The sequence below is a fragment of the Entelurus aequoreus genome, linkage group LG07 (genome assembly GCF_033978785.1).
Source record: "Entelurus aequoreus isolate RoL-2023_Sb linkage group LG07, RoL_Eaeq_v1.1, whole genome shotgun sequence".
Lineage (NCBI taxonomy): Eukaryota > Metazoa > Chordata > Actinopteri > Syngnathiformes > Syngnathidae > Entelurus > Entelurus aequoreus.
This window is the reverse complement of record NC_084737.1, coordinates 25,787,175-25,809,213: the sequence shown is the minus strand read 5'-3', so window position 1 is coordinate 25,809,213 and position 22,039 is coordinate 25,787,175. Positions and strand designations below refer to the sequence as shown.

Here is a 22,039-nt window from a genome sequence, read left to right as displayed (position 1 = left end):
CAGCACAAAATACTATATTGAATGGAAGTGCATTGACTGTACCAGTGACTCTTGTACCAGCTGAGAGAATCTCTCACACACACCAAGCAGCACACATGTAGGACTTCTTGAAGGTATTGGTAGTAAGAAAAGCACAACTTTTCTTATAAGACTAGCATCCATTTTCGATATTGTCCTCATTATGGCTACCGATGAGCTGTAACCTATTCCAGCTGACTTGGGGCACCTATTGTATAGACAGAAGAAACATTGGCACTCACACTTACATTTACATTTTAGAGTCTAAAATTAGCCTAACATGTTTTTGGGATGTTAAAGTTAAAGTACCACTGATAGTCACACACACACACTAGGTGTGGTGAAATTACCCTCTGCATTTGACCCATCCTCTTGTTCCACCCCCTGGGAGGTGAGGGGAGCAGTGAGCAGCAGCGGTGGCCACGCTCGGGAGCCATTTTAGTGATGTAACCCCCAATTCCAACCCTTGATGGGAGGTAATGGGTCCCATTTTTATAGTCTTTGGTATGTCTCGGCCGGGGTTTAAACTCGCGACCTACCGATCTCAGGGCGGACGCACTGATCATCTCCGTGAAGAAAGTCTTGTGTTGCCCGGACCTGGAGCTACTAGCTGTTAGCCTCCGGCCATACTATCTGCCGAGGGAGTTCAGTCACGTGATCTCCCTCTGTGTTTACATTCCCCCGAGGGCAGATGCAGCCAGTGCATGTGAGATGATCCACGCCATCACATCAAGGCTACAGACAAAACATCCTGAGGCTTTTTTCATCATTTCTGGGGACTTCAATCATGCTACTTTGGACTCAACGTTAGCTGCTTTTTACCAGGCTGTGGATTGTCCCACGAGAAACAACAGGACAATTGACCTACTGTATGCTAATGTCAAGGATGCATACAAGGTCACACCCCTCCCCCCACTAGGGAAGTCTGACCACAATGTTGTCCATTTGCAGCCAAAATACAACCCCCTGGTCCAAAGGCAGCCTGTTAACACTTGCTCTGTGAGGAGATGGTCCCCTGAAATGGAAGATGCCCTCAGGGACTGCTACAACACCACAGACTGGGACGTGCTGCTTCCACAGGGTGAGGACATTGATGGGCTGACTCACTGTCTCACGGATTACCTCAACTTCTGTGTGGACGTGATCTGCCCTGCTAAGACTGTTCGGTGCTACCCTAATAACAAACCCTGGGTAACACAAGAGGTTAAAGCTGTCCTCAACAAGAAGAAAGCTGCCTTCAGGAGTGGAGACAGGGAGGCAATGAGAGCAGCACAGCGGGAGGTGAAACAACGCGTGAGGGAAGCTAAGGACAGCTACAGGAAGAAGCTGGAGCAGAAGCTGCAGCAGAACAACATGAGGGAGGTCTGGGAAGGTGTGAAAACCATCACAGGCCACAAGGCAAAGACCAGAGCTGTTGGGGGGACAATAGAGAGGGCCAATGAGATGAATAACTTCTTCAACCGGTTCAACCAGCCCGTGTCCTCTCCACCCCTCAATCCCCATCGCAGCCACCCCCTTTCCCATCAACGCACTTCCCCCCCAGCCATGGCAACACCCCCCTCCACCACCTCTACGCAGACATTAGTCATCTCTGCAGACCAGGTCAGAGGTCAACTGAGGAAGCTACAGCCTAGGAAAGCAGCAGGCCCAGACAAGGTGTGCCCCCGACTCCTGAAGACCTGTGCTGCAGAACTGGGTGAACCACTCCAGCGGATCTTCAACCTCAGCCTGCAGCTGGGGAGAGTGCCCACCCTCTGGAAGACGTCGTGCATCGTTCCAGTTCCCAAAAAGAACTGCCCCAGTGAGTTGAACGACTACAGACCAGTGGCGCTCACCTCTCATATCATGAAGACAATGGAGCGGCTCTTTCTCAGCCTCCTCAGACCACAGGTGCAACATGCCCAGGACAGCCTGCAGTTTGCGTACCAGGCAGGTGTTGGTGTGGAGGATGCTATCCTTTACCTGCTGCACCGAGCCCACTCACACCTGGATAAGGGAAATGGCGCTGTGAGGATCCTGTTCCTGGACTTCTCGAGTGCCTTTAATACTATCCAGCCCCGCCTACTCCAGGACAAGCTGGACAGAATGCGAGTGGATCCCTGCCTGGTTGCCTGGATTTCAGACTACCTCACCCATAGGCCACAGTACGTCAGACTGAAGGACATCACATCTGACACTGTGATCAGCAGCACCAGAGCACCCCAGGGAACGGTGCTGGCCCCTCTTCTCTTCACCCTGTACACCGCTGACTTCTGCTACAACTCAGAGCTGTGTCACATCCAGAAGTACGCAGATGACACAGCCATCGTCGGGTGCATCAGGGACGGCAGAGAGGAGGAGTTTCGGAGGCTGGTGAGGGACTTGTTGTCTGGTGCCACAGAAACCTCTTGCAGCTCAACCCTTCAAAGACCAAGGAGCTGGTCATTGACTTTGGGAGGTCGAGTCCAAGGTCACAACCTATTGTGATCGAGGGAGTCGAGGTACAGACCGTGGACTCATTCAAGTACCTCGGGGTGTGGGTGGACAACAAGCTGGACTGGACTGTTAACACGGACCACTTGTACAGGAAAGGACAGAGCAGGCTGTACTTCCTGAGGAGGCTGCACTCCTTCAACGTCTGTAAAAAACTATTGTGGATGTACTACCAGTCTGTGGTTGCCAGTGTTCTGTACTACATCGTAGTGTGCTTGGGGGGCAGTATATCTAAGAAGGACAGCTCCAGACTGGAGAAACTGATCAGGCGGGCCGGTTCTACGATCGGACTAAAACTGGACTCACTGGTGACGGTGGCAGAGAAGAGGACTGTGGAAAAACTAGTGAGCATCCTGGATGATGCCAGTCACCCTCTGCATACCGTTGTCAGTAGCCAGAGGAGCCTGTTCAGTGCTAGACTGCTTCATCCCAAGTGCAGGACTAATAGACTAAAAAACTCCTTTGTCCCACACGCCATTAGACTGTACAAGTCCTCTCTGGGAGGGAGGGGGGGGGTATTAGAATGACGGGGGATGCAAAACAATAACAGTGTAATACGTTTTCATAACATGGTCACTAATGCCTAGTTTCTCTTGTTATATTCTTATTTTACTGTTATATTTGTATTCTCATTGATGCTTTTTGTTTTTATGCTATTGTAATATTTTTCTATTTTGTTTCCATTTATACCCCCATTATTTACTTTTTTAAATTCGATCTCAATTCTGTACACCGCTGCTGGAATTTTAATTTTCCTGAGGGAACTCTCCTGAAGGAATCAATAAAGTACTATCTATCTATCTATCTATCTATTTGGACTACATTTGGTTGACACTAGCGTTTTAAAACATGTAATTGTCCAAGTTTCCCTTTACTTCATAGTGTAAGGTACACTGTAAAAAAAATTCCTATTTTTATGGTTAATTTACTCTAAATTTCTACTGTAATTTTTCTATTTTTTTTAAATAGTTTATAAAACTGTAGAATTGAAGACATTATCTGTAAATAAACAATCCCCCTGTTATTTTAAGTAATATGCCAGTAATGACAAACTGTGTATATTTATATTTCTTTTACAGAAAAATACCAAATTAATTATACATAGCATTTTCTGTTTTCTTAAATTACTTTCAAATTCATGTAAAATTACAGTAATTATCGTTCATAAAATATGTAGCTTGTTATATAAAAGTATATGTCCATACTAACAATCTGTAGAACAAAGGTATATTTCTGCAGAACTGTTTGCATCGTCACTTTATTAAAGGTGGTTGATCTTAACAATTCAGAAAAAATCTGTAAAATAATGGTATTTTTCTGTGGAACTGCCAGCATTGTCACTTCATTAAAAGTGTTTGATTGTAATAATTTGGAAAAACTCTGTAGAATAAAGGTATTTTTCTGCAGAACTGTTGGCATCGTCACTTTATTAAAGGTGGTTGATCTAAATAATTTAGTAAAAATCTGTAAAATTACGATATTTTTCCGCAAAACGTTTCATGAAAATGTCTGTAAATATAATGTTTTTGATCATTATTTGGTTTACAATGTTTTACTTTAATTTTATGGTTTTCGTTTGGCAGCCGTAGCTGCCAGTGGATGACCGTTTTTTTACAGATTTTTTTTACAGTGTAGATGTATAGGATTATCATTAGTGGACAATAATAATCTTGCTATTACATCATTACTATGATTATCATTATCCTTGTTATTAGTTTATCTACAGGGGGTTAAGCCTCCTCACCTGTCTTTAAAAACGTGTGCCGCCTCTGTTTTGAACTTAATCAAGGTTGCTTGAACGCACCGCAGTTATGTGCTATGAGATGCAAAAGTGAAACTTAAACATAACTTTATTAAATATTGTACTGGATTCTTAAGAGCCATATTATTATTTTACTGTTTTTAAGTGTTTTTTTCCCCCCATTTTTGAAGTTTTAGAATTGTTTTAGTTTGTTGACAAAGGTGAATAGCGTTCACTTTACTTCAACTCCGGTTCATGTGACGTCACATTCTGTTGTAGACAGCTCCAGCTTTGGTAATAAAGTTGTAAAAAAACACCCCTGTGTTATATTCCTGAGCCCAGATCAATCACTAAGTGCTACCTGTGCTAAGACAGCACAGCGTGTAGGTTCAATTTCCACAATTGAATAGCTTAGTTGCTCAGACAGCAATGCGTTCATATATGTTTAGATTGTGGCATGTCGTGTCTTAATGGGGAAAGACGTTAATGTGTCTTGTTTTCAAGTTAGCATTTAAGCTACCTAGCACTAGTCGATCCGTGCGTTTATCAAAGTGCAGTTGTAAGTCACCGTTATTTTGATCATTCTAATTTAAAACGGTAATACTAACTGTGAGGAGTTACCGCGGTTATCATTAATACAGTTTATCGTTACATTCGCAATTCAAAGATCTCGGTCCATTAATGTAGTGATACAGAAGATGTACAATCACATGAATGTTATCTTCAACGCGTTGAATTTTGGCCTCCTGTGGGAATGAGTTTGATGATATTTGTAAAGATAGAATCAGGCCCGGCCCTAACCAATCTGGCGCCCGAGGCAAGATTTTACGTGCCCCCCCCCCCCCCCCCCACATCGGCAGTGTGTATATACTCACAAGAAACCGAATAGCTTTGTCTTTTACCTTTTTTTTTACTTAAAGAAAGCAAATTAACAATCAGAATAGTTAACAAGATAAAAAAAAATATGGATAAATAAATGAATACAAAAAATAAAAAATGAATATATGAAATACAATATTTTTTACATACATAAACACAAAATAAAACGTGTCAACAAGTTGCATAAAATAAATTAAAAATACAATATAAATAAGGCACTGCACAAAACAAGATATCAAACCAGTATGACTTTAACAACTATATTACAAAAAAAGGGGATCCTACAGAGTTCTCTATTTGTGCTTTTTAATATTGCATTAACTAGAATGACTTACAAATTACTGTACACCAGGGAGTACTGTAATTACCTAACGTTACATTATTATTTTCCATAACAATTTAGCCCCCTCCACAATATTAACCCGACGTTAAAACAGAACTAGCTATTTATTGATTATCAATTGCCGAATCATGTAACATTAGCTTATTGCTAAAAAGCCAGGTTATTATCACATTCTGTAACAGACAAATAATTTCATGTAGGCTAACGTTACCTACCTGCTACCTCTTTCTTTTTCTCGTTTCTCCTCTTCTTTTCTCTTTTTTCTTCCCTGGGCACCTGACAGTTTTGGCCGTTTTGACATCTTGTGTTGATTTTTTTATGTGTTGACGTCCAAAAAGAGTCATGATACGGGAAGGGAGGGGGCGCACCGTGGGAGGGGGGGCGTAATGTTGTAACAAATAATATTTCTATTAAATAGGCTTTACTTTGCATTTTAATTAACGTGGGATTATTTTATGTATTTAGAAATAATAGTTGTTGTTTTTTTGTTTTTTTCCTCCAACATTTGTGGCACTGGCGTGGCGCCCCCTGATGGACGGCGCCCTTAGCATTTGCCTATACGGCCTATGCCACGGGCCGGCCCTGGATAGAATAGCTGAGAACTCAACTCAACATCTAAAACTTATCTGGATATATACTGTATATAAAAAAACTGAACATATCTATTTACTAAGAAGATGTAATGAGCCTATTGGAGCTAAAAATCTTGCATGCGGCTATTTATAAACAATGTACCCAACAGGCAAGTCAAGAAAAAAGTGGGGATATTGTAAAGTTTGAAGATTTTTTTCATGGAATTCAAATATGTAGGTTATAAAAAGATGTAATAAATGTTAAGATAAAATAAATATAATGCATTAATATCCTTCCACCTGGATAACGGCAAACACTTCACTCAATACCGACATCGTGACGTCATTCAGATTTCCTCTGTAAGCATTCACACACAGCACCAGTATTTTGGTACAAAGATGAGGTGATAGACGTCAGGTAAAAATACAATAAATCTACCTTTGCATCTCATTGTCCATAACTGCGGTTCATTCAAGGACTCTCGATTAAAGTTAGCCATTTTAAAATAAGGCATGAAAAACACCAAAAACAAACAAACAAAAAAACGGGGTCATCTAGATGCTGTAGATTCTGGTCTAGATATGTTAATTGCATCTTTTAAAGCAGGGGTGCTCATTACGTCGATCGCGAGCTACCGGTCGATCGCGGAGGGTGTGTCAGTCGATTGCCAGCCAGGCATTAAAAAAATAGTCCTAAAAATGAGCGATCATAAATCTTCACTATGACGTCACTGTCGTCACTTGATTGACATTCACGGCACCCAAGGGTCTTCTGAGATGACGCTGGCTGCTGCCATCTCATTATTAAGAAAAAATGACCGACAGGATGAAGGCGAGAAACACTTTTTATTTCAACAGACTCTGGCGCCATACCTGTCGTCAAAACTCCAAAGACCGACTGCACAGTTCCTGCCTTCACAATAAAAGCTCTGCTTCATCCTGCCTGCGCTAAGAGTCTCAGAAAGCTGGCGTGCACAAGCTAGCAAGCTACGGAGTTTGGCGCCAATGTATTTCTTGTAAAGTGTGCACTGTATACAAAGGAGTACAGAAGCTGGACAAATAAGATGCCAAAAACCAACCACTTTCATGTGGTATTGGACAGAAAGGAGGACTTTTTTTCTCTTCCATTTGAAAATGCGGACGTTATCAGCACTACTGTCTGATTCCTATCAAAGCAAGTCATCAGAATCAGGTAATACACCAACTTATATTCTTGTCTTCATGAAAAAAAGGAATCTATATGTGTTAAACATGCTTGCATTATCTTTAAACACCTTTAACTTGTTAACAATATTAACTATATGTGTTAAATATGCGTGTATTATCTTTAAACACCTTTAACTTGTTAACAATATTAATCATATGTGTTAAACATGCTTGTATTATCTTTAAACACCTTTAACTTGTTAACAATATTAACTATATGTATAAAACCTTCTTGTATTATCATTAAATACCTTTAATTTATTAACAATATTAACTATATGTGTTAAACATGCTTGCATTATCATTAAACACCTTTAACTTGTTAACAAAAACATATATTTCATAAATAAGTAAATATAAATTATATGTATGAATGAGGTAGATCCCCGCGACTTGATCAATTGAAAAGTAGCTCGCCTGCAGAAAAAGTCTGAGCACCCCTGTTTTAAAGTAATACACCTATTTAATTTTTTTAAGGGACAAGCGGTAGGAAATGGATGGATGAATGTGTTTTTAAAAGCTGGCTGCAACCAAACTAATGCAATAGTTCAGGGAATCTCAAACTGTGGTACATGTACCACTAGTGGTACGACAAAGAATCACCTAATTGAAGTACAGTGTTTTATTTTTATTTTTATTTTTATTTTTATCATTTTCAAACACAGTGTTACTGCTCAAACTGTCTGTGATGTTAATGTGTCCAAAAACATTAAATATACCTGTTAAATAAAACCGCTGCCTTGTTTTTAACGAACACCTAGGCCTACTGTGCTATTGTATTTTAATGTTGGTCATTATGGTGGTACTTGGAGAGCCAAGCGTTTTTCTGTGGTGATACTTGGTGAACAAAGTTTGACAACTACTGCAATAATTTATTTTTTAGTGCATGTAAACATACTAAGTGTGTATGTACGGGGTGGCAATGTTGTGTTCAGGGTGTGACAGGGGGCCCTTCAGTAATCTTGTGAATAGGGTCCCAGAATTTGATGCTACGCCCCTGCCTGCAGGCTACTACTCCAGTGGGATGCAATAGTACTCCCCTGACAACAGACGTGATGTGATTGGTTACTAAGTGTGTTACCTGTATGTAGTCTGCTAGTCCTGTGCTGTCCATTCGACTGGCTACATTGACTGTGTTCCCCCAAATATCATACTGGGGCTTCCTGGCTCCAATCACCCCTGCCACCACCGGTCCCATGTTCAGACCTGAGCACAGCCCAAACTATTAGTCACACCAGCATAACTCAGTCTAAAATTCTCCTACTAGGAAAAAAAAGGCTTCCCAAACAAATGGTAAATATCAACACAGAGCAATATATTCCATCCACCCGCTTTACCTATTTTCATCTGGAAGTTGTTGAAGGAGTGCTCGTTGATGTACTTCATCTGCTCCCTAAGCCTCATGGCGTAGTCGGCCAGGGCCAGGATGTGCGAGCGACCTTCTCTGTCGTAGGTGGAGACGTTGAGGCCAGAGGCAACCATGTAAGTAGAACCGATGGTTTTGATTTTCTCTAGCTGACGGAATCTTTCCTCACTGATGATCTAGGAAACGAGTGGAGAATGAGACAGATGAGGCAAGGGACCTAGAACAAAAGAGACATTTTGTATGGACGGCCTAATGTGATAAAATTAAATAAATAGATACATTCTTAGATAAATACTCAAATGTTTTTTAAAATTACTTAATTTGTAAAAAAACACAAATGTGTTTTTAAATATGCCATTCATTTATTTCATGTAAAATGACATATAATTATTTAGTCATTGGTTGAAATATTTCATGATTTACTTCCTTATTTCATGATACAATTTATTATTTTTGTCATTATTTCATGGCTCAGTTAACTACTTCACGATTTATACAATTATTTCGCGATTCGAAAAATGTTTCACGATTTAATTCATTATTGCTATTAATTAATTATTCATTTATTTCATGATTTAATGATTCAGTTAAGGATTTTTATTTAATGACACATTTAAGTAGTTATTTATGTCCTAAAACCTGATTGGTGATTGGTGAATGCTGACTTGCAGTGTTTGGACAAGATTTGTTTCCACACTTGAGTTTGACAGATAAAATACATTCATAAAGCACTGACAAGGGTTGAATGGGACAAAAATAAAATAAACAAATCTGTAAATAATTACTTAAATGTGTTATTACATATTTCAATAACTAAATTAATCATTAAATCATGAAATAATGTAACCAAAATGATTAAATAACTAAATGTAATTTAATAAATAATAATAATAAATACTTTAATGATACATTTAATAACACATTTGTGTATTTAATTCCAATTGTAAATAATTAATAGCACATTTAAATCATTATTTAAAGATGTATTTATTTATTTGATTTTGTCGAATGTGCCCCTCCATAATTTTGACCCCGTAAACATGTTCATCTTTTTAAAAAAGTTTTATTTGTACCTCTCACAACAGAATACAACAAACAGAAGTGCAGTGTGCATGTGTAACTGACACCACTTAGTGTGGATATTTTATAGTATGCTGGTTGAACCTCACTTCCCCGATGCCTTAAGACCTGCACTGTACAGCCAGAGACAGCAATTTACTTTAAGCTCACTAGCTAGTAGTGCTGCTCAACTTGAAAGGGGGCCGATGATGATTTTCGCCTTGTCTGACGTAAAAATGTTGTTACAATGTTGAATACTAGTGTTAAATAATGCGTCAAATCATGAGGTTCATGCATTTGGGCACGAGCTTGCACAGGGTTTTGGGTGCTTCTGACCGATGTGTTTTGCAGTCTTTTTTTTACAAAACCCAAAACTAGTAAAGTTGGCACGTTGTGTAAATCGTAAATAAAAACAGAATACAATGATTTGCAAATCCTTTTCAACCTATATTCAATTGAATAGACTGCAGAGACAATATATTTAATGTTCGAGCTGAGAAACTTAATTTGTTTTTGCAAATAATCATCAACTTAGAATTTAAAGCCAGCAACACGTTGCAAAAAAGTTGCCACAGGGGCATTTTTACCACTGTGTTACATGGCCTTTCTTTTTAACAACACTCAGTAAATGTTTGGGAACTGAGGAGAACAATTTTTTAAGCTTTTCAGGTGGAATTCTTTCCCATTCTTGCTTGATATACAGCTTAAGTTGTTCAACAGTCCGGGGTCTCCGTTGTCGTATTTTACACTTCATAATGCCCCACACATTTTCAATGGGAGACAGGTCTGGACTACAGGCAGGCCAGTCTAGTATCTGCACTCTTTTACTATGAAGCCATGCTGTTGTAACACGTGGCTTGGCAATGTGTTGGTTTTGTTCTTGGAACAAGGTGATGTTCATGCACGGTTCATTTTGTGCACCAGTAAAAAAACATACAACTTTGTCTTGAATTTAAAAAATATATATATAATAATATTTTTCACTAAAGAAGGGTTCAATGAATGCACATTTGAAACAGGTGGGGTTCGGTCCCTCCAACAAGGTTAAGAACCACTGGACTATTCAATCCAATATGTACAATAGTCCTGTGTTTATATTCAAGATCATGTCCAAAGTTTATGTGAAAAGGTATAAAATCAGATTGATAAGGAAAAGGAAAAAGATCCTACACTATATCTTTGGGGAAAAGGTTTACACTTATGTCGTTTTAGAAATACGGCCATAAATCTGTCACGATGACGGCGTTCAATGTGATGCTACAGTAAATTAGCAATGATCTCTGTGGGCTTTTAAGTGGACGCGGCTGCGATGCTATTAAACAGAAGTAACTACTACAAAAGACTCACCGCTGAAATAAAGTTTAGCAGACACAAAGTATAATTGATTCCACATGCAGTCCATCAAAGTAGAAACAAGCAAACACCTGCACAGAACGATGACGATCAGCTACTAAAGTGACTGGTTGCCATAATCGTGTGCCCTCCAAGTCATTGTGGCCCTGAGCAACCGCTTAGCGCGTTTTTGGCCGGCCCTGCCCTTGACATCACAAATGTTCTTGTGGAAGAATGGACAAAAAAAATCCCACAAACACATTGCAACACATTCTGGAAAGTCTCCCAAAAGAGAAGACATGGGAAAAGCTGTAAATGGTCAGTTGTCCTAATATAGGCTGACCATATTCTAAAATCCCAAAAACAGGACACATATTTGCGTGCCAAGGCGGGCAGCACGCCAAGGCCGGGACTAGGTGAACATTTGCCAATGATACTCGAACTTGCTTTATAAATAATACATTTATTCAAATAAAGCATTTTTTCTCCTCTGTTGACAGCAGTGTTGGCGCTAGGAACTTTCAAAATGGGGTCCCAGGGACCCATCAAGTCATAAATATGGGGTCCCACAGTAAATTTTTGGGGCCCCACTTTTTTGTAAGCGTTTTGAAAACAAATGATAAACGTATGCATTATCCTGTTATATCTCACATTCTATATTGTGTTTTGGAAAAAGATTGTCATAAACGTTACTTAATTAATTTTAAAAAATAAGAAAAAAAGAAAACAATTTGTATACATATGTAAATGTATTCAGTTATAAACATTCATTCACTTTCTTCTTTCCTTCATGGATCTGAACTTTACCGCTGCTGGTAGTTTTTTCTATGTTTTTATTTAATAAGTTGTAGGTGTATTTATTTCAGTATAAAAGTGTAAAAAGTGTTTTGCTTGGGTCATGAAATGATGATAATGGTGTGCCAGGGCATACATATATTTTATATTTAACGCTTAAATCTCTGGAGTCTACATCAACTTCAGATCTATTCCTCATTTCAAAATGTTTTAGTTTTTTGATGTTGTTTTTTTGTTTGTATGTTTTCCGCCCTTTTTTGTCAAACAAAACTATGTTTTTTATGGCAAACACAAAATATGCAAAATCTTCCACCAAAAATATTTTTCAAAGTGGAATATTTGATGTGAAGTAATCGGAACCTTGGATAGGTCAATAATTGATAATAACATTGATTTTGATTTAATATTATGTTTTGAGCAATGACCGTTTGAAAGAAAAAAAAACTGTTTTGTTTTATTAGTCAACATTGCAACTTTTTCTAAATTACATTTCACCTTTAAGCTTTTTTATTTCACTTTTGTTATGTTTTTGTTTATTTTAATGTATTTTTAGAATGTGCCGTGGGCCTTTAAAACATTAGCTGTGGGCCGCAAATGGCCTCCGGGGCACACTTTTGACACCCCTCCTATAAATAATAAAAAATTTAATCTGATAAATCTATGGATAAAAAGCAGAGCCTGGCGACGCATGCACGTTTATCATAACTCTCTCGCTCTCTCTGTCTCTGCCCCTCCCTCACCAATGCTGCTGCGCGCACAATTTGTTTTGTTTTTAACCCCTTCTTAACCCTGAACGTACATTGAAAATACACGCAACCCTAACTCAAAATGCCAGACATTTGAGGCATTTAAGAAACTCCGCCCGGACAGCCCGGACAGGCCCGCAAAAGAGGACATGTCCGGGGAAAAGAGGACATATGGTCAGTCTACCTAATACCATTCCCTTTAGGGGAAACTGCACTTTTTTGGAATTTTGCCTATCGTTCACAATCATTATGAGAGACAAGACCACACATGTCTTTTTAAAAAAAATATTTTAAAGATGATAAAACACGCTTGAAAGATGCCGCAAATAGGAGTCACCGTTGTAGCCTTCAAAGCCCCTAAAACTCCAAAACCCTCCATCAACGTTTTATATACACGCTGCAATTATATATATGATGTAGTAACAGACATGTTCAATAACAATATGTAATATTTTCAACATTTACTGTAATTTGATCATTTTAATAATTTCCCAGATGTATTTCTTCCGCGCATTGATTTCCCTTTCAATAGCAGCGCATGTCTGACTTCTGGCAACAAGTAAGTAACTAAGTAAGTACATTTTATTTATAAAGCGCTTTTCACAGATAAAATCACAAAGCACTGTACAAAACATAGGTGAAGTAAAACAACAATTTAATTAAAACAACAGGGGTAACATCATAAAAAGGACACAAAGTGGATTAAAAATGATAGTTAAAAGGTGCATTAACTAAAAGCTTTACTAAAAAGATACGTTTTCAAAAGTTTCTTAGAAGTTTCAACACAGTCAAAATCACAAAGGGACTGGTGCAAATTGTTCCAGAGTCTGGGAGCTATAGCCTGGAATGCCAGGTCTCCACGGGTTTTAAAAGGAGTTTTTGGGATCTTTAGAAGACCCTGGCCTGAAGACCGGAGGCTGCGTCCTGAAGAGTAGGGGCATAGCAAGTCAGTGATGTACTGAGGGGATGTACTCATGTACTTGTGTTCCTACTCCCAGATTCAAACACGAGTGTGTTCTAATCATGGCAGACTTGGTAACAAACAACATAGACGACTACTTTTGGACAAATGAGGATCACAACCTTATCTTTCTGAAATTAAATATATTGAGGATGAACTACTGCTTCTAGAAGCAAGCGCAAAGAAGAGAGTGAAACGTCGAAGCAGACAGAAGCCGATAGAGTGAGGTAAAAGCGACTCAAAGCTGCAAATGGGGATTTTGGAGACAAGCTATTTTGACATAAATGGCGTGCTTATCCCAAATCAACAGGAAATGACCCGGGCTAGCTGGACCAAACACACAACTGTCCATCAAGTGAGCCACACTTTATATTGATCATGATACACACAGCACGTCATGTGTGTTATTACAACTACAGTACATAACTGGCTAGCTGTGTACAAACAAAACATGAAATGTGGGCTAATACTTTACAGATACTGTAATATGATTGTTCATGTTTTTCAGTCAGCAGTTGAGCATTACAAACTCAAACGTGTTTCGTGTTGACGTAGAAGCTAGCTAATCTCTTGCCGGAGTTTGCTTTTACGGCTAATACCGAAGGACGCCAATGTGTTACTACATTAGACGGTCTACACCCTGGACAAGTCCCCACCTCATCGCAGGGCCAAGACACAGATAGACAGAAAACATTCTCTTATTATTATAATCAAATGACAGCAGTCATTTCCATGAGGTTATTTTCTAATATAAGTGTTTAGGCCCACTTACAATGACAATAACAAAAACTATTGTTTTTCATGAACTGTGTACTTGTATTGTTTGTCTGGGTGGAGGTCCTGCTTTGGAAATAATTTGTACACCTTTCAGACATTGCATTTAGTTCCCATTAAAACATTCACATGTTGCACAATGAGATGTAAGCAGGGGATCATGTGTACATTCCTGCAACTTCCTGTTTGTAAAAAATATATTTTTATTAGTATTTATTTAATATACTAACAGCATTTCATGATTAATATTTATAAATTAAAGGCCTACTGAAATGAAGTTTTTTTATTTAAACGGGGATAGCAGATATATTCTATGTGTCATACTTGATCATTTCGCGATATTGCCATATTTTTGCTGAAAGGATTTAGTATAGAACAACGACGATAAAGATCGCAACTTTTGATATCTGATTAAAAAAAAGGCTTGCCCCTACCGGAAGTAGCGTGACGTAGTCGGTTGAACATATCCGCAAAGTTCCCTATTGTTTACAATCATGGCCACCAGCAGCGAGAGCGATTCGGACCGAGAAAGCGACGATTTCCCCATTAATTTGAGCGAGGATGAAAGATTTGTGGATGAGGAAAGTGCAAGTGAAGGACTAGTGGGGAGTGGAAGCGATTCAGATAGGGAAGATGCTGTGAGAGCCGGGGTGACCTGATATTCAGTACGGGCAAGCGATCAAATGTTTGGAAGCGCAGCTGCGTACTCACGGTAGCACGTCTGTGTATCCAAATCAAAGTCCTCCTGGTAAGAGTCTCTGTTGTCCTAGTTCTTCGATCTTGACTGCATCTTTCGGGAATGTAAACAATGAAACACCGACTGTGTTGTGTTGCTGACTTCCCTCGCAAAATACTCCGCTTCGCACCGACAACTTTCTTCTTTGCTTGCTCAGCTTCTTTCTCCATAATGCAATGAACAAATTGCAACAGATTCACCAACACAGATGTCCAGAATACTGTGGAATAATGAGATGAAAACAGCTATTTTGTATTGGCTTCAATGGGGAAGCCATACCTCTGTTTCACTGGCTATGTCACGCGCATACGTCATCCTCCAAAGGAATTTTCAATCGGAAGTTTAGCGGGAAATTTTAAATTGCACTTTATAAGTTAACCCGGCCGTATTGGCATGTGTTGCAATGTTAAAGGCCTACTGAAATTATTTTTTAAAATTTAAACGGGAATAGCAGATCCATTCTATGTGTCGTACTTGATCATTTCGCGATATTGCCATATTTTTGCTGAAAGGATTTAGTAGAGAAAATCGACGATAAAGTTCGCAACTTTTGCTCGCTGATAAAAAAAAAGCCTTGCCTGTACCAGAAGTAGCGTGACGTCACAGGAGCTAGTATTCCTCACAATTCCCCATTGTTTACAATGGAGCGAGAGAGATTCGGACCGAGAAAGTGACGATTACCCCATTAATTTGAGCGAGGATGAAAGATTCGTAGATGAGGAACGTTACAGTGAAGGACTTGAGAGGCAGTGATGGACGTATCTTTTTTCGCTCTGACCATAACTTCGGTACAAGCTGGCTCATTGGATTCCACACTCTCCTTTTTCTATTGTGGATCACGGATTTGTATGTTAAACCACCTCGGATACTATATCCTTTTGAAAATGAGAGTCGAGAACGCGAAATGGACCTTTTATCTTTTATCTTTTATCTCCACGACAATACATTGGCGAAATGCTTTAGCTACGAGCTAACGTGATAGCATCGTGCTTTAACTGCATGTAGAAACAAAAAAATTAAACCCCTGACTGGAAGGATAGATAGAAAATCAACAATACTATTAAACCGTGGACATGTAAATACACGGTTAATGCTTTCCAGGCTGGCGAAGGTTAACAATGCTGTGCTAACGACGCCATTGAAGCTAACTTAGCAACTTAGCAACCGGACCGCACAGAGCTATGCTAAAAACATTAGCTCTCCACCTACGCCAGCCAGCCCTCATCTGCTCATCAACACCCGTGCTCACCTGCGTTCCAGCGATCGGCAGAAGGACGAAGGACTTCACCCGATGCGTTTGGCGGCCCGGAGACGTAGGAAGTCAAGGTGAGGTCGGCGGCTAGCGCGTCTGCTCTCCAACAAAGTCCTCCTGGTTGTGTTGCTGTAGTCCGCTGCTAATACACCGATCTCACCTACAACTGTCTTCTTTGCAGCCTTCGTTGTTCATTAAACAAATTGCAAAAGATGTCCAGAATACTGTGGAATTATGAAATGAAAACAGAGCTTTTTGTATAGGATTCTACGGGGTACCATTACTTCCGTTACTCTGACTTCGTCATCACACCGCGACGTTTCAGCCGGATATTTCACGGGAAATTTTAAATGTCACTTTATAAGTTAACCCGGCCGTATTGGCATGTGTTGCAATGTTAAGATTTCATCATTGATATATAAACTATCAGACTGTGTGGTCGGTAGTAGTGGGTTTCAGTAGGCCTTTAAGATTTCATCATTGATATATAAACTATCAGACTGCGTGGTCGGTAGTAGTGGGTTTCAGTAGGCCTTTAAGATTCCTAATAAATGACACTAGAATAAGCACACATTTGATTGGTAAATCATAGTGTAACGACCTGGAATTACACTTTATGTGTGGTGTTGGAGTTGTCCGACTTTTTGTGTGACTGTAAACGCATCACTGGCTAAGTGCCATATGTGCATGCGTTGGTGCAAGTGAGAAAGAGCGAGCGGCTGCTGTTGATATAACAAAGTTGGTTTTGGTCTGGTTTGTACTGCAGAAAATGACCAGTTTGGCTAGATATAATTTTTTTTACTAATGTTTTGGTGATGTGTTTTCTCTGTCGTGTCCGTGTCGTGTCGAAAATTGTTATGCGCTTATTTTTTTATTTGATTTTGTGCGTGGCATAGAATTGCCGTGCGCAGAGGACGCTTGAGCAGTGCACAATTGCACAGGCGCGCACCTTAGAGGGAACGTTGGTTAGAAGTGAAGTGACTTATATTTATAGAGAGCTTTTCTCTAATGACTCAAAGCGCTTTACATAGTGAAACCCATTATCTACACCTTTTAAGCTACATTGAGGCCAGTGTGGGTGGCACCGGGAGCAGGTGGTTAAAGTGTCTTGCCCAAGACACAACAGCTGTGACTAAGACGGCGGAAGCAAGAATCGAACCTGGAACCCTCATGAAAAAGAGTTCCTCAGTGTTCGCTCTTACAATAACAATGTTGCTTCAGCTTGGTTATCATATGTAAATGTAAATGAAGTGACAGTTTTTGAATGCATTTTTAAAGTGTTTTAGAGGTAGAAATAATTGTTTCCGTTAGCTGCAATGCGAGCCACCGAGAACAAGGGGATTTTTACATGTTAGAATGCAAAAGAAAAAAAAACCTTCTGTCTTCTTGTCTCCCATGATTGTGAACGATAGGCAGAATTTTTAAAAAAAGCACAGTTCCTCTTTAAACTTTCCTTCTCGTCGTCTTCTCACCTCATCAAAATCGGCGATGATCTCGTTGAGCAGCCTGAGACACTCCACTCCCTCGTTGTTGCCCTCCAGCTCCACGTAGAACTCAGAGAAGTTGCAGATGGAGGCAAACATGACGGCGACACATTCGCACGACTGGTAGTACAGCTCGTCGTTGCGGCGCTCTCGGGCGAGAAAGTGGGCGGCGACATCTTTGGGTAGGATGTTGTGGAGTAGGCGGCGGTTGTAGGCCTGCAGCTCCTCCATCTCCTCCTTCTCCTCTGTAGCCTGGCGAGGGGGGCAGATGCTAGTGTTCATTGTTATTATTTTCTATTTATCATTTCATTTCTTTAGAGCAGTGTTTTTCAACCACTGTGCCGCGTGATATACAGTTTGGTGTGCCGTGGGAGATTAAGTAATTGTCACTAATTGGGTTAAAAATATTTTTTACAAACCAGTAATAATAATCCACAAATAATGTGCCGTTGTTGAGTGTCTGTGCTGTCTAGAGCGCGGCAGAGTAACCGTGTAATACTCTTCCATATCAGTAGGTGGCAGCAGGTCGCTAATTGCTTTGTAGATGTCGGGAACACATGTGTGAGACGACAATGGTTTGTCGTGATCACAATATGTAGACGACAGCGGGAGGCAGCGTGCAGGTAAAAAGGTTTTTAATGCTTAAACCATGCCCCTATAAAAAGGCATTGCAGCTTAGGGATGGTTATGCAGAACGGAACTAAAACTGCACTGGCTGCAAAGTAAACAAAAACAGAATGCTGGACGACAGCAAAAACTTACAGCGAGTGGAGCAGACACAGAGTCCACAAAGTACATCCGAACATGACATGACAATCAACAATGTCCCCACAAAGAAGGGTAGCGTCCGCACAACTTAAATAGTCTTGATTGCTAAAACAAAGCAGGTGCGGGGTATAACACTCAAAGGAAGACATGAAACTGCTACAGGAAAACACCAACAAAACCAGCAAAATAGGAGCGCAAGACAGGAACTAAAACACTACACACAGGAAAACACCAAACAAGTCAAAATAAGTCACGGCGTGACGTGACAGGTCGTGACAGTACAGCTACTTTGAGACAAGAGCTAAAGTGATGCATTGTCTGTTATGGTTTAAATTCATATCCAACAATTGTGACAACGACTTTTTACTGTCAATATCGGCTGCTGAGTTTCATTTTTTAATGTTTTCTGCTGGTGGTGTGCCTCTGCATTTTTTCAATGAAAAACATGTGCCTAGTAGGCTCAAAAAAGGTTGAAAAACACTGACATGTACAAACGAGGCATACAACATCAAAGAGAAACACTAAAATGATGAAATCATCATCATTACCAAACTTCCATAACAAACGTGCTCAAAAGTCTTGTTGTTTGGTTTCAGCTCTCTCTTACTTGAAGCTTCCACAGGAAATCCAGACGCGCAGTGGACTCCACCTGCTGGCCGTGCAGGTACAAAGCCAGAACAAACACAGTCAGGATTACAGGGGTCATGACCTTCAGGGGTACTTTGGTCACGCTCTCCAGGCTGTGGAAAGAATAGTTGATCAGTCAACAACATGAGTCAAGAGAGTCATGAAAAGTAAGCACAGACGGTGAAGGCTACATACCACTGTTCTGCAGTTGCATTGAAACCCAGCCTGTAAAGAAACACACAGAAAGGTTCCAACTATTAATGAACGAGACACATTTTAATTATGATCGTTGCTTAATTAGAACATTCTCAAAAAAGAGAACCCAACGAGAAAGTAGGTCTTCATGTTATCACTTGAAGGTAGAGCTAATCAGTAGCATGGTATTGTGTTGCAGTTCAGGCGGACTGTGAAAGCAATTGGGAAAGACTGCATTTGTTCACTAACAAAAGGTCTCCATTTAATACACTTAGTACACTAAAGCAAGTGTTTGTGTTTCTATTATATTAGAGAAATAGCAAACACGACAGGTTCTTAACTTTTTGACCTTGGGGCCCAACTTTTCCACTACAGAGGGACCCACTCAAATATTAACACTGAATAATTCATCTTACTCTTGATATTAATCGTATTCAACCTACTTACAGTTTACAACCTTGTCAAATGATATGAAACCATGTGTTGATCACAAAGATTATTATTTATTTAACACATAAACCTAGGCTTATGTCAGGTTGATTAGAAAAAAAGTACTAACCAAATATACTGCATAAGAAGGAACTCATAAATAACTGACAAAAAAATTAATTTACATACAATTATTATGTGCTACAATAAATAAATACAATTAATAATGAAGATGTTTCTTAAATAAACTGTCAATAAAATGTTATGCAAACACTTTAGTCATAATTTGTGCGCTTAAGAAACTTCTCTATGACTTTAACTCCAAGCTTTTTCTGTTTGTTTGATATTGTCATTTCTGCCACTAGTGGTGGAAAAGTGTATTACAACTAAATACTGCTGTGGCCCATACGGACCACAGCTGAGAAACAGATATTTTTTGGAGGCGCTCCTACTTGCAGTCGGGCCTTAGGGTGAAGAGACACAGCCAAACACGATCATACCTAAGACCTGTACAGTAAGCACGGCTACAGCTATTAACTATTTTAGATTAGTTTGTTCGATTAAACAGGTAATCGGATAAAAGACACTTTATAGCCTCAATGGTATTGTGTGGAAATTAATTAAAATATACAAACATTTTCTGCTTGCCTCAACCTTTTTTTTTAAATAAATGCACATCAGCAACATTGAATTTTAACTTTTAGCATTTGAAAAAATTTGAAAATAAAAAGTCTTCGCTGATCACCACCACACAGATCACGCCACTCACACACCACTCTCTGTTGAAGCGACTGTGCAGGAACTATGTTTGCGTATTTAAAATTGCGGGTAATCGATGAAGTCCAGATTTTATCTTTTTTTTTAGTTACACCCATTAAACGATTAAACGATTAATCGAAGCAACAAAATATAAATCGAAGCGTTGTTCCAATCGAACCTAAAACTGGACATGAATCCAAACCCAAACAGAAACTACCGTGACACAAAGACAAAGTGGAAAATGACCATAAACTAGACTAATCCAAGATAAGGGTTAAATCTAGGGATTTTCCGATCAACATTTTTGGCTTTGGATCCCAAACTGACGTTTTGGCCTTTGAGCCGTTTTCGAGTCACAAAAATGTTTTATATCAAGTAACTAATGTAAACACAACAACACACTTTTATAAAGCTTTTCTTGAAAACATTTGAATTTGCTAGTATTGTTCTAACTCAGAGGATGTATGATGTAAATGATTCGTCTACGCTACATGTTTTAACAAAATGAAGTGGCTAGTGCACAATCACTAAACAAAATTTAGACACTACTACTTGCTCCTATTTAAATAATTTGGGTTTTGCCTTTAAAGCCTTTGTCAACAATACCGAAAAACACCCCCCCCCACCCAAAAAAAAAGTTTTGCAATAATTAGCACAAGAAATTAGTTTTTTTTATCTAATCACTTTGGTATCATTTATATACTGATACTATACTAGGTATCAATAGTATCGACATTTGGATCGATCACCCCCACTTTACATTGAAGCTTTAGTGGTTAGCTTCTCCTGTTGTCCTGCTCGGTGTGTGCGTGTAGCATGCTTAGCCATTCCTTTTCCTCTGGTCCTCCAGTGATAATGCTACTTGGAATACACTTAGTTTATTTTCCGCCATGATGGTGAGGATTAGTATCTTAGAAATGTCTTCGCACTGCAGATTCACTGAAACTTTGGGCCCGATTTACTAAAGGTGTGCATTTACTAAAACACGTGCAAACTTGATAGCACGCGCCAAGCTGATGTGCAAAGTGGATTGTGTCCGTTAAGTGTGCAGAATAATGCGTGCCATCCATTTTGCGTCTCTGTCTTCATTAATATGCAACATATATGCTGATCATCAAAACACCCACAATACTGGGATTAGAAAATGAACATATAATTATTTTGCATGCGCAATGTGATTTATCCACACTCATCCCCGTTTTGGGAGCATATAACATTTTATTTAGCACGTGTCAGTACGACGTACAAACTCAGTTCCACACCCCGCTGCAGACAGGGCCGTAACTAGGATTTGACAAATACCGAAGTCACAAATTGGATGTCCAAGGCTGAAATCATGTGTAGCCCAGCACCATATCAATTATATTCCCTTGAGCAATATACAGAATAACAAAAAGCTTTAATTGATCGATATGGGGCGGCATGGCTCGGTTGGTAGGGCAGCCGTGCCAGCAACTTGAGGGTTCCAGGTTCGATCATCCTAGTCACTGCCGTTGTGTCCTTGGGCAAGACACTTGGGGCATTA

At 39.6% G+C, this 22,039-nt stretch overlaps 1 protein-coding gene across 1 annotated transcript in view; it reads right to left on the bottom strand.

Moving 5' to 3' along the window:
• Positions 1–22,039, bottom strand: part of LOC133653588 (adenylate cyclase type 6-like) — a 125,936-nt gene that overhangs the window by 8,223 nt on the left and 95,674 nt on the right. The window contains exons 18-22 of the mRNA XM_062053024.1: positions 19,327–19,356; positions 19,112–19,244; positions 17,725–17,988; positions 8,569–8,773; positions 8,313–8,437 (exon numbers count right to left, since the gene is read on the bottom strand). Coding sequence (XP_061909008.1) covers positions 8,313–8,437; positions 8,569–8,773; positions 17,725–17,988; positions 19,112–19,244; positions 19,327–19,356 — 757 coding nt within the window. The remainder of the gene's footprint in view (positions 1–8,312; positions 8,438–8,568; positions 8,774–17,724; positions 17,989–19,111; positions 19,245–19,326; positions 19,357–22,039) is intronic.